The sequence below is a fragment of the Pygocentrus nattereri genome, chromosome 6 (assembly GCF_015220715.1).
Source record: "Pygocentrus nattereri isolate fPygNat1 chromosome 6, fPygNat1.pri, whole genome shotgun sequence".
NCBI classification, from domain to species: Eukaryota; Metazoa; Chordata; class Actinopteri; order Characiformes; family Serrasalmidae; genus Pygocentrus; species Pygocentrus nattereri.
Genome location: NC_051216.1, coordinates 45400667 through 45414514, shown reverse-complemented (window position 1 = coordinate 45414514; position 13848 = coordinate 45400667). Strand labels below are relative to the sequence as shown.

Genomic DNA, 13848 nt, shown 5'->3' with positions numbered 1-13848 from the left:
GCATGTTTAGGATCATTGTCCTGTTGTAGAAGGCAGCCTCTTCTCAGCTTCAGTTTCTGACTGAGAGCATCAAAGTTCATTACGTAATTCCCTGATATTTAGTAGAATTCATTCTTCCATCTACCTATGCAATGCTTCCTGACCACTGAAGACCAGGGTAAAAGGGGGTAACAGAGTATCAGAGAAACAGATGGACTACAGTCTGTAACTGTAGAACTACAAAGACCAGCTATACAGTAAGTGGAGCTGAAACAAGGAGGTGTTCATAATGTTATGCCTGGTTGATGTATGTATTACATGTCATCTCTGCTGCGCATAAACCATGTATCTCCATTTTTGTACATTACAGTTATGGGTTTTTTGCATAATATAAAGCTGAGCTTGCATTGTGTGGTTAGTGTAGTGGTTAACACCTTTGCCTTCTACGCTGTAGACTGGGGTTCAATCCCTCACCAGGGCAAGCGCCCTATGCTATACCATTAAGGGTCCTTGGGCAAGACTCCTAACACCACCTTGGCCTCCCTGTGTAAAATGATCAAATTGTAAGTCGCTCTGGATAAGAGTGTCAGCCAAATGCCATAAATGTAAATGTGTTCAAATTTCATGATGAACAGAGCAAAAGAAATGGTACAAAATCTTGTGGCATTAATTTCCATGCTATTTTAACAATGTTGACACTACATCCTGACATTGTATAAAACCAGACCCTCGCCTGTGTCTGGGCCTCAGAAATACTGTTTTCCATTTTATATCAGCCTCAGTTGTATCCGTCCCCTGTCAGCCCTGTTAATGTAACGTTACAATGCTTAGTACCAAATGCTATATATACCCTCTCTCTCTCTTACTCTTACTCTCCCTCTCTCGCTCGCTCTCTGACATGCGGCATTCCCCTGCAGCGCTGAATGTCGCGGCAGGATGATGGGCTCATTCTGCTGACTCATCGGCCTGCTGCTGCAAGGTGCTGATGCTGCAAGGGATGCGGTTACCAACGACGACAAGGTAACAGCAAGCTCTGCTAGTCAGGATTTGACCTGAATTCCCCCTGCAGACATGGGCTTATGTGAACACAGATCAAAAACCCCTCGCCACGTTATATTCAGGCCTGTGTAATCTGGGTTCGTCCGGCGGAAAAGAGCGACGGTGGTGAAAATGAATTTTATCAAAAGATTATGCTCAAAGCAAGCAGCCAACATGGCGAGATCTTTGAAGTCCCCCCCTTTCATTTCAAAGACAAAGACATCTCAGATACTGCTCTAATTACGCTGTATGGTATTTTTCCAACAAACAAATAAATAAAGCCAAAAAAGTGCCTCTTTCAGGACTAAGGGAAAGAACGGCCTTTGAAGACTCTGACGCTAATCGACTGTCACACTCTGAAGCGATGCACAGGCAGCGCTCCCTCCTTCACCTCTGATAGAACACGTCAGCACTTCAGAAGTTCATAAAGATTTACTTTCCATTCTGTATGATTCACGATCACATTCTGACGTTCAAAAGTCTGAAGTTTTAAACGAATCGTATTGGGATATTGAATAAACTGGACATTGTCATTCATGTGAAGCTCTATTCTTTCATGCATATTAATCTCCATGAACTAGAACAGCACAATCATATGATAATGTGTGATATTAATATGCAAAAATATGCTTTTTCCCGTTCAACGTCACACGCTTTTCAATTCTTGATGTGTTTAAAGAACATGAACCTGCCATGCATTTCATTACACTGCAGTACTGCAATTTAGGACATGAAGAGAGACACATCCCTGACCCTCATGGCCAGCAGTTAGATCCCCCTTGAAGCAAATGTGTCCCAAACTCTGAAAATCAGTGTGAAACTTTAAGAATCGTCACTACTGAAAGGTCTGAGTTCAGCAATTAAGCACTGTTTCGTGTTTTAATGAAAAGCATGGTGAAACTGTTCAAAGCTGTGTTTGCTTGTCATGTATTGGCTGGTGTTCTTGAGTTCTGCCCAAAATGAGCTGAAATGGTCAGTAGGGAAACATTTGGTAGGCTTTCAGTAGTGTTAGTGCAATATGGGATGTTCTATTATTTGTTTTAATAAAATAAACGTGATTAAAGTGTAGGGAGGAAGTTTAGTAAATACGGACGGTTGACGGCACATGATGAGCTGATGATGAGCTGATGATGAGCTGATGATGAGCTGATGATGAGCTGATGAGCGTGACAGAAGATCAAATGCTACTCAGGTGACTAAGAACTCAGTACAGGATGACAAACCTACTGAAGGCCGGAGAGGACTTTGTCATCTTGACATGCAAGATAATGAACTTGTATCTCAAGAAAACTACTTTGGTATCTTGAGCTAACAAGATAAATAACTCATTATTTCAGAATTTTATTCCTATTTTGAAGTAGCAGCTTTGTTATCTTAAGATGACAAGATAATTAACTTGTATAACTTGTTAACTTGTCATAATCTCTTTTACTATCCCTGGATAACAAGATATCTAACTCATTATTTCAAGATAATAACGTTGTTATCTTGAGACATTTTTGTTATTTTGGAACAAAAAGATAGTTAACTTACTATATCAAGAAAACAACTTTATAGCGAGATAACAAGATAAATAATTATTTCAGGATAATAACTTTGTTATCTTGAGACAACAAAATAATTAACTCATTAACAACTTGTGTAATCTTGGGATAACAAGATAATTCACTCATTATTTCAAGATAAAAACGTTGTTATCGCAAGATAACATGATAACTAACTCGTTGCTTGCATGTTAAGATAACAAGATAACTAACTTGTTATTTGGAGATAACTTTTTTTTTTTATCTCGGGGTAACAAGACAATTAACTTGTTATCTTAAGATAGCACTCCAGAAAATTATAACTACCTTATGGCCAAATATCAAAGCTGCAGCAGAGGAGTCCTCCGATAAAGTAGACACCACAAATCGATCGATCCAACCGTCAAATATTTAAGAGGAGGGAACTGGGGAGGACATGAGAACATGTTGCTAGCAGGTGTCTCGGATAATGAGATCGCATGAGTGAGTGGGCGAACGAGAGCAAGCAGCGCAGAGGAGAGAAACCTCAGAGATAACACACGTAAATAGTGTTACTTTTTAATGACAGTCCCTCTCTATGTCCACCTGTGTAGTCCACGCCTAATTGCCCTCTGTTGGAGAGTCTAGCTTTGCTCTTCATCGTTGCCACAAAAGGAGTGAATGTCTCTCCCTCTCGCTGTCTCTCTCTCTCTCGCCCGGCTCGCTACACGAAGCCTATTATTGCTCTCTAAAACACTGGAGGCCAGTGTGAGCTCAGGATAATTCACTAGTTCCTCTTGCTTTCCCTACCCAGGCTATTTTTGGCCTTCTGCACAGGCCATCGTCTCATTTGAATATCTTTCTATTCTTTTGTTTATTAAAAATGGTTCTCCCACTTCTGTGCCTCTTTGCTCCTGGTCGTACGTCTCCCACTGAGGCTTTTTTTTTGATGGTTCAAGACATGTGACAAATGTTGTCTGGCCGATAAACTCGGGTGTTAATTAGAAAATAATGGCACTAATTACCAAGAGATGTAAAGCATTACTGCTATTACACACTTCAGCAGCAGTCACGACGTTCATTTCCAAAACGAGGCAATAAATAACGTCATGATAGTGTGAGGCACAGAGGAAGAACATGATGGAGGATGAACTGCATATTATTACCACATACAGAAACTCAGACAATTATATGTAATATATATGGTGCATATCACAGTTTTTTTTTCCCGTAGATTCTTACATATCTAGAAAACAAGAGGGCCCTATTATTACATGTAGATACTTACATAAATATATGGTATATATTATAATATTATATTATTAATACATATGTGTAATACATATAGGGCATATTATTATTACATATGCTTCCAAGCATTCGATTAAGAACACCAGAACATTCATGCAATTATCTAATCAGCCAATCATGTGGCAGCAGTGCAGCACATAAAATCACCCAGATATTACTTCAGGTAATGTTCCAATTAATAATGGCCAGACTGGGTCAGGCTAAAAGAAAGGATACAATAACTCAGATAACCACTTAGTGCAACTGTGGAGATCAGAAAAACATCTCAGAATGCGCAACACATCAAACGTTGGGGTGGATGGGCTACAACAGCACAAGACCACAGCGGGTTCCACCTTTGTCAGCCAGGAACAGAAAGCTGAGGCTGCAGTGGACACAGCCTCACCAAAACTGGACAGTGAAGACTGGAAAAACGGGTACTTTGTGCTGAGGTACACAGAGGTGGTAGGGCCATAATTTGGTGCCAATAGCAGTAATCCATTGACCCAAACTGCCAGGCTGGTGGTGGTGGTGTAATGCTGTCAGGAATGTTTTTGTGGCACATTTTGCGCTTATTAATACCAATCAATCATGGCTTGAATGCCACAGCCTATATGAGTATTGTTTCTGACCATGTCCATCCCTTCATGACCACAATTTGCCATGTTCTACCGGCTACTTCAAGCATGATAGTACACCATGTCACAAAGCGGAAGTCATTTTAAACTGGTTTCATGAACATGACAATGAGCTCAATGTTCTTCAGTGGCATTCCCAGGCTGATCTGAATCCACTAGAACATCTTTGGGATGTGGTAAAACAGGAGATTCCCAGTTTGACGCGCACCTGAAAATCTGAATCTGCAGGAGTTTTGTGATGCAAATTATGTCAGTGTGGACCAGAATCTCAAGGGAATGTTTCCAACATCTTGTGGAATTCAATTTGTGTGTGTATATAATACATATTCATATATATTATTCAAATTTATTTGTGTTAATGGCCTTCCGCCCAGTGAACGCTGGGATAGGCTCCAGCACCCTCTGCAACCCAGGAGGATAAGTGGCTTAGAAGAGAGATGGATGGATGGATGGATGCATGGATGGATGGATGCATGGATGGATGGATGGATGGATGGATGGATGGATTTGTGTTAGTGTAGCATGAATGTAATAAAAAATGAAATACGAGGTTTCGCTCGACAGTGTATGTCCTCTTTCCCCTCCAAAATTTGCTTTCCTACATCATTTGAAGACAAAAGCTGTTTTTTTATGTTAAGAAAATACAGTAGAATATAATACAATAAAAATACTCTGAAATCACTTGGAATGAAATCTCTTTACATCGCCTTACATTAAAACATAAGAACGCCTTTGATTTTTGGGACAGCGACAATAAATGGAATATAGTTATAATCCCACGACCTGACACTGCATAAAAACTGTGTGTGTGTGTGTGTGTGTGTGTGTGTGTTGAAGTGAGAAGGTGGAAGGTAAATTGAGAACAGGAGGCCTTTTCTTATCAGCAGGAAAAGGCAGAGAGCCCTTTGCCTCTTCTTGTTATCGTCCCTCACTTCCCGCATGATCGCATCAGCCGCAGTGCTCATAAAACAGACTTTCCGCCGCTTTTCATTCGGCCGTCATGTTCCGACAGCAATGACAGGCACGTTTTCCTATCTTTATGGTTTGCCAGACGTGAGGGGCGTATCAACGATACGGCTAGTTGTTTGAGGCACTGCCGCCTCTGTTTGCGTGCAACTTCAAAGCCAGACTGATAGCAGCCCCTGAGGTGCTTGTGAGGGTTGCCTTGGCAATGCCAGTCGCAGTCTCCTACAGGATAATGGGTTCTGAATATTAGTGCGCAAATGAATGGATATTTGTTGGTCGCAATTTGGTGGGCTTCATTGAAAGGCCACTGTGTTTGGCAGAAGATACGCAACTGGAGAGATGCTTGAAGTGCAGAGTGGCTTCATACATTGGTAGGAAAAGCAGTTATGAAGGAACACAATGTGCAAGTGGGTTTTGTCCTTCAGGTGCTTGTTTCTCTATAAGCTCTAGGGGTAGTTTTATGAATCTATGATTCGATGGGATACAGTACATTGCAAAAGCCAGAGACCATCATTCATTCAAGACATTTCAAGTGAAAATGGCTACTTAGGAGAAGTTATAGATTTTTCAGGAAATATTTCTGAGGATATTAGATATTAGATAACCCACTTGCATAAGGAAGGAGAAAGTCGCAAGAAAAAAATAAGAGAAATTTTTTTTTAAATGTTCAAAAAATGATTAAAAGCTACAGAGACAATGAAGCTCCTAACAACCACCTGGAAGACTTGGTAGACACCAAAACTACCCCCATCAGATGAACAGCAAAATCAAGCTGCTTCAGATCTGAAAACATCCACAGGTGCTTCTGTCCATCCTTGCACTGTGAGACCACTCAGCGCTGTGGGTCTGGAAGCGTAGCTGATCAAGAAGAATCTCACTGAGAAAAGGAGACGGACACATCAAACAAAGAAGCTGAACGATGGACTGACCACCCCAGAGTCCAGACCTCAACTGAATGGGTTTGGGATTACATGAATTATGGGAAGCAGAAGGTGCAACCAACTTCTAAGACTGAGCTTTGGGGGTGAGGAAAAATGTCCCTACAGGTTTCCTCGAGAAACTGAAAGTGAGTCTCCTGAGAAGAACAGAAGCTGTAACGAAGGTAAAGAACGCACACACCAAATACTGAAAAGGTTGTTTTTGCCATTAATTACATGTTTTCTGTGTTCTCTGGAGAGGAAACGCTTGATGAGCAGGTGGGAAGTAGGCCGGAGCTGCTAATTTCCAACATGGCATGTAAGCCACATGTGAACATGGAACGTGACTGAAAACATCACAGTGATTTTCCATGGAGGATTCCGAAGTTTTGAGGGTGGAAAGGAGATAACTCAGAGACGTGGGTGTCTGGTTTGCTCCGAAGCAGAACGCGGGAGCTTCCACTGCTATGTTAAGAAGGCAAAGTGCGCAGCACGCTCCGCTAAAGCTTTTTGATAGCTCCAGCGGTTTTGAAGCAGGCGGCGTTCAGAGCACAAGCGACGACTGCTGTGTGAGGGGATGTTTCTCCTCGCGACTGTGCGCTGCTGAAGATTTGAGGAACCACACGTGGCAGCGGCAAGGCGTGTGCCGAGATGCCTCACTGTGAATGGGGGTTTTAATAGGTTAGCATGTAGAAGTAGAGCATGTTCAGTGGAATCTTCTGAAGAACCGCCGTGATGCAGAGCTGAAACAGGATGCTTCTGTTTATCTTTTGCTTAACAAATCTCATTTGTTTCTAGGGCTACGATAACTTCCATGATCAATGGATCAGGGTGCTATAAATTAGATTAATTGGTTAATTATCAGTTATCTTGCCAGTAATTAACCTTAGAAAAAATTAACCAAATCTTCTAAACAATTATGATTTGGAACAGTGGTCACTGTGGCTAGTGGTGACCAGTTTAAAGCGCTGTCTATGTGCCTCTTGTCCTGTTGTGGTGTTAATAAAAAGCAAATCAAATCAAATCAAATTTATTTGTATAGCACTTTTTACAACAAGCCAGGGGCAACAGTGGCAAGGAAAAACTCCCCCAGAGCTGAGGAAGAAACCTTGGGAGGAACCAGGTTCACCAGGGGGGTCAGACTACCTATTCACAGCAGAGGCCTACCTTGATCTGCTAGATCAAAAGTTCAGCACATGAATGTATTTAACGTGTGAAGGACGTGGCAGTTTGGGTCCAGCTTGGTTCACCACAAATTAAGCCTTCTACTGCTACAATGCAAAAAATAATATCAACATATACAAGCAAAAACGTCTTAAATATAGTCAATAAATCTAATATTTCTCTTTATAAGACTGCTGTAAAAATATTGTAAAATTACTATATTTTCACTCATTTGAGGTAATTATCTTGTGAAAGTGTCTTATTCCATTGACAAATTAGTAGTTTTGAAAAATAATGAAGATAATTTTGTGCATTTCAAAAATGAATGCTTAAAACAAAGTGATCTGCCATTGGAACAAGGCATTTTGGTTTGATAAAGTTGCTTAAAACAAGTAAAATATGTCCAGAAACATGTAAAATAATCTCACAATATTCACACAACAGTGTCATAATGAGAAATATTATTTATTGTCTAAATTTAAGATGTTTACACTCGCTAGGATATCATTTTTGCAGTGTATGTGTATTTTCTGTAAGTGATGGGGATCTTGGCCAACTGATACATATCTGGCAAATTATTAGTTTGATCAATTTTTGTCACTTAAATCAATCAATCAGCCCTATTTTTCCAAAATTCCAAAATATCCACGCATCATTATGTCCCGGAGGAAAATAAAAAGCTTTGTTTCCTTTCTTTTGCACACAAACAAAGGTCAAAATGTCACTCATTTATATCACTGTTGTCAGAAGAAAACCTCGTATCTCCAAAATGGTAACTTTACAGGAGAAGGAAGAAACCTACTTCACTTTTAATGTACGTCAATGGAACCAGACGTCTTTCCAAGTCATTTTGGCCCATTTCTTTCACTCCATTCATCAAGAAATGTACATACAATGTAAAGGGTCACAGGCATTTTCAAATGATGTCAAAAAGTGAAAAACGTCAAAAATGGAGATACGTTTTCTTCCGACAGCAGCGACATACTCTGGCGCTCTATAAAAACGGACAAAAGTCTTTGATGTGCTACAACCACCTGTAGCAGACACCTCGAAGGCTGAATTTTGTTTATTCTTGTCCATGTTAATAGATAACAGTGTGCCATACAGTGTCACAAATCATGCTATCATGTTTATTTCACAGCTCAACATGGATTGAGGCAAATGTGAAGATTTAGGCATAACCTGTTAGCTATATTAGCCTTGGAGCTACAGCATAAAACCAACCAAACAAATGTCTGATGCCAAACATCTGAGTGAGTTTGGGTTTAGGTTTGGAAACCAGTGTAAATCAGATGATCTTTCGCTTTAGTTGCACTTGAGGACCCATCTTTTCCAGCCCAGTGTGTTTATCAGACTGCAGAGCTTTAGAGCTGTTCTTATCACAAATTCATGGCTGTTACATCCAGCCAGACTGAGGCTCCTCTGGTTGAATTCACCGAGTTGTTTTCGCGTCTAGCAAAGTTTTGTTATGACAAAACACTGGAGCACAGACGAGACGGGGAGCTGCAGAAGCTGCTGTTGTTTTGTCTGCTTGTCAAGGCGTCAGACATTTCAGTCAAGCAGCCTCATAAAACGGAACAATGCGAGGGAACGTAGAGTGAAGCAGTAGCACCACGAATGTCGTCGAATCAGCCGCGACACGTTAAAAACAAAGGCTAAATTTACGGCTGTGAACAAGCTGTCACCACATTTCAACAAATCCTCCGATAGTAGACGTGTGCAAATGTTTGGGCGCCCCTTGTCAAAGTACGCATTTTATTGAACGAAGTGAAATTAATTGAGAATAAACCCACCTCCTCTACAGAGAACACACTTTCATACACAACCAATGCTTATTTGCTGAATTTAAAATTCTGGGGAGAAAAAAAATGAGAAATTCACATCAAAATCTGCAGACAATTGACACATTTAAGTGTGCTCTCACTTTTTGTAGAGGATGTGTAACTTATTTTCACTTAGAATATCAACTAAACATGCAATTTGACCAGGACGTTCAAACTTTTGCTTGCGACTCTAAAACTGTTCTCATCTCATGAGTAAGGACAGAAATATGAAGTGAAGAATTAGTCAGTGAACACTATGATCTAAATTATATTCTTCTTCTTCTTCACTTTTTTCTTATTTTTTTGCCAGATTTTTGTCCGCTAACATGTCCTGCAGTTTGCAAAATATTGTTCTAAGTATGGAATGTTTAGTCTGATTGGGAATGTTGTGCTTTTTGATCCGCTGTATGATTTTTTTGTACCATCTTCATTAAAGTCCAAATATTTTTCCTATAGGAATGAATGGGGTAAGAAAATGTACGTCAATCTATCCACAGCCATACTGCTCTGTACTCCTCTATGTGTAATTTTTTAATCCTTCCTTCCTCTCATAGACTACCATTCATTTTTAAATACACATAGCTACCACTTGGCAACTCCCTACGAATGACTGAATAAAAAGCCACCGCAATGACCACAACAATTTGGCAACCACATGGGATAACATAGCATCTGCCTAGCAACACCTTAGCAACCACCTTTGATAACAAAGCAACTGTCCACCAGCACCTTAGCAACCACCTGGGATACCAAAGCAATTATCCAGTAACACCTTAGCAACCACCTGGGATACCACAGCATCTGCCTAGCAACACCTTAGCATCCACCCTTGATACCAAAACAACCACCTAGCAACCACCTGGGATACCATATCAACCACCTAGCAACATCTTAGCAACCACGTGGGATACCATCAACCATCTAGCAACACCCTTGCAACCACCTTGGATACTATAGCAACCATCTAGCAACATCTCAGCAACCACCCATAATTCCACAGCAACTACCTATCAACAACATAAAATATAGCAACTGCCCGGCAACATCTTAGCAACCATTCTCAAATCGCTTCATCTGTGCAATCACTCTGCATTTTCTTCAGGAAAAACACTATTCTAGTAGTTACAAAACATCTAGAGGAGCAACAATTCACAAAATTGCTCATTCGATATGATGCAGTGGCGTCAATGCATTTTTGGGCACTGCAAAAAAAGGTTTGCTTGTAAATGTGCCTTGTATTAAAATGCTTACGTTTCCATTTTGGCTTTATTTGAATGTGTAACATTCTAAAAGTTTAAAATATCATATAAGTAAAGCATTTAAGACTTTAGAACAGCACAGTGGAAATGAACCTAATCCATTCAGACTTGTTTCTTAGCTGCAGACGTAAACACTAAACAGCAGTTTGACAGCACCTCCCAAGTTCAGTCTCAGAAGTTGGATGGTTTTCTGCTTCTCACAATCCAAGTTATTCCAAATATGTTCAGTGGTGCTGAGGTCTGGACTCTGGGGCGGTCAGTCCATTGTTCAGCTTCTTAGTTTGGCGTGTCCGTCTCCAGGTTCTTCTCGGCCGCTACACATCCTTTCAGACCCACGGCGCTGAGTCGTCTTCTCACAGTGGTAGGATGGACAGTCAGCGTACTGGAGCTTTATTTTGATTTGAAATCTTTAAGGACTGTTTAACCAAGTCTTGCTCAGTCGAGTCCCATTTTGTCTGTGTGTATTTAATCATTTTTGAAACTCCTTCTTTATATAAGTGGATTATCTTATTTTATCTAATGGCCTCTTAAACAACTCCTCAAAAAAATAACTGAATGAATAATGAAGGCTTAATGGCTTGTGCTGCACCGCTGTCAGCAATGCTTTCATTGAGGGGAATTTATTTAGGCTGGTAAACACTTCACGCAGTACTGAGGCCCTATGAGGGAACATAGGGAGCAAGGAGGATTGTGGGGAGAGGAACAGGAGCAGAGAGCATTGTGGGTAAGGGAACTGGGGAGGAACAGGGTCCACTGATCTAAACATCCTTCAAAAAGACATTCGCACTGATTTCACTGCTAACGCTGTTGTCAGCCGGCTGGGATGGTGCCGGAGGGCGTGTGCGTGGGAGGAGGCGTGATTGACGTTCGTGAGCTCTTTTCTTGTCAGAGTAACACACGTGGGACTGGGGTGTTGGTGTTAACTTACACATTTTTCTGTGGAGTGTGTGCATGTGGGGGGTGGGGGGGTGGGAGATAAGAGGCTCCTCTGTGGTTTAGAAGGTGGTAAAATGTGAAAACCCTTGCTGTTTACCTCAAAGAGTGACACTGCTAATCTCTTATATGTGCAACAACACATATGAAAGATATGTAGATAAAAATAAAATAATCCTCCTTTGCAGTTAAAAAAAAGCTGATGGTTCAACACAGTTTTAAGAATAAAGAGTCAATATAAATAAAAACTCTGGGGTTAACGTAGAACTGCTAGTTCACCCTTTAACCCTGAAGATTGGTGCTTAGACTGCTGGTCACCACAGCAACACACACAACAGTCTCGCCTAGCTAGTACCTAACGAAAAGACAAAGAGAAAGATTTAGGATGAGCATCGATGATTTCTAGACAACATTCACTCCAGCTGGTTTCCTGATCCATTTAATCTGCAACGAGAAACTGTCAAACACTAAAAAGTTGTGAGGCTGAAGTCAGTTTCTCGTTTGCCAGCTTCTCGTTCGAATTCTCCCATTCCACCTTAAATGGTACAACGTTTACATTCTAATGCCTCAGGCACTATTTAAGGTGGAACGGCAAAATTCAAACAAGAAGCTGGCAAATGACTTCAGCCTCATCAAAACGTCTAATGTTGAGGGCCATTTAACAAGAAATGATTCCACTTTTGAGAAAAAGTTTCCTGCCAGAGATGTGAGAAAAGCAGCTATAGCTGAGCTGAAGCCTAATGCAGAGCAAAGTCTGCATTTTTGTTTATACTTTTTAGTCTATATTAGTACATTAGCACATACTGAGACATATTTACAGCCAAGATGGTAAAATGCTGCTTCAATAAAATGGACATAAATTGTTGTGGCTCCCAAGGTGGTTTGATTTTTGTTGAAAGGACAAAATGGCTCTTCTTAACATTTTGGTTGCTGATCCCTGAACTACACTGATGAGCCCAGTCATCTTTACTACCTGTCTAATATACTGTTAGTCCTCCATTTGCTGCCAAAACAGCTCTGGATCCAGGAGGCATTGACTCTTCATGACCTCTGAAGGTGCCCTGTGGTATCTGTCTTGTAAATTGTGAGGTGCAGCTGCGGCAGATCTGACGATACCTCACTGCATGTCATTCCAGCACATCCCACAGATCGGATTGAGATCTGGGGAATCTGGAGGGCAGGCCGACACCTTAAACTCTTCATGTTCCTCCATTCCCATACAATGTGTATGATGTAGCAGGACATGTTATCCTACTGAAAGAGACCACTGGAATGGGGGGATACCACTGCCAGGAAATGTCAAACGGATTCACAATGTTTAGGTAGATGAGTCTTGTCAAATTGATGTCCATATGAATGCCTGGACCCAGGGGCTCCCAGCAGAACATTGCCTAGACCTTCCCATTCCCTCCATTGCCTTGTCTTTTTACCACAGTGCATCCTGGTGCTATCACTTCCCCAGGTAAGTGGTGCAAACGTACCCAGCTATTCACGTGATGCAAAAGAAAATTAGACTCATGGAACCAAGCAACCCTTCTACTGCTCCAAGGTCCAGTTCTGACGCTGACATGCCCATCTTAGGTGCTTTCAATGATGGACAGAGGTGTTTAAAATCTCCAGCAGCATTGCTGCATCTGATTCACTTGCACCAGCACTACCACACTAACAGACCAACCCCACGTCAGTATTGCTGAGAATGATCCACCACCCAAATAATACCTGCTCTGTGGGGGTCCTGTGGGGGTCCTGACCATTCAAAAAAAGGGTGACAAAGTATCAGAGAAACAGGTGGCCTTAGTCTGTAACTGTAGATCTACAAAGTGCTCCTATATGGTCAGTGGATCTGTTAAAATGGACAGTGAGTGTAGAAACAAGGAGGTGTACTTAATGCTTTTTAACTACATTAACTAATAAATGTCCACTGTGTTAGCAAATTACATTTATTAGCATCTTAAAAGTCTTTGAACGCAGGCTAAGCTGCACTATGGTTCTGAATTGATTCCACTCTCATTGGCTTTATTAGCCACATTGATTTTATAATGCTGGTACTCACAGTTCTATGGCCTTGTTCCACATAATGACGTATCCGGACAAGACGAAGGACTCGACGTTGACGATGTGAGTGTTTCCTCGCTCCGTTCCCACATAAAGCCATTTGCTCTGGAACGGAAGATGGCAAAACGTGATCCTGGAAGAGAGAACAGGAGACAAAGCATTAGCATGTTTAGAGACTGGGAGGGAGCTCCTGTTAGCAGAAGTGGGGCTCGTCAACTGCATTTCAAAGCCTATAATTAATATTTCACCTTTAAGAAAGTAGCAGCCCATTAATTACCATTCTC

At 41.1% G+C, this 13848-nt stretch overlaps 1 protein-coding gene across 14 annotated transcripts in view; it reads right to left on the bottom strand.

The window, feature by feature from the left end:
- stxbp5l (syntaxin binding protein 5-like) overlaps positions 1 to 13848 on the bottom strand; it is a 249217-nt gene that overhangs the window by 120227 nt on the left and 115142 nt on the right. For all 14 annotated transcript variants that reach the window (XM_017703045.2, XM_017703048.2, XM_017703046.2 and 11 more), the window contains exon 5: positions 13563 to 13697. In XM_017703045.2, coding sequence (XP_017558534.1) covers positions 13563 to 13697 — 135 coding nt within the window. The remainder of the gene's footprint in view (positions 1 to 13562; positions 13698 to 13848) is intronic.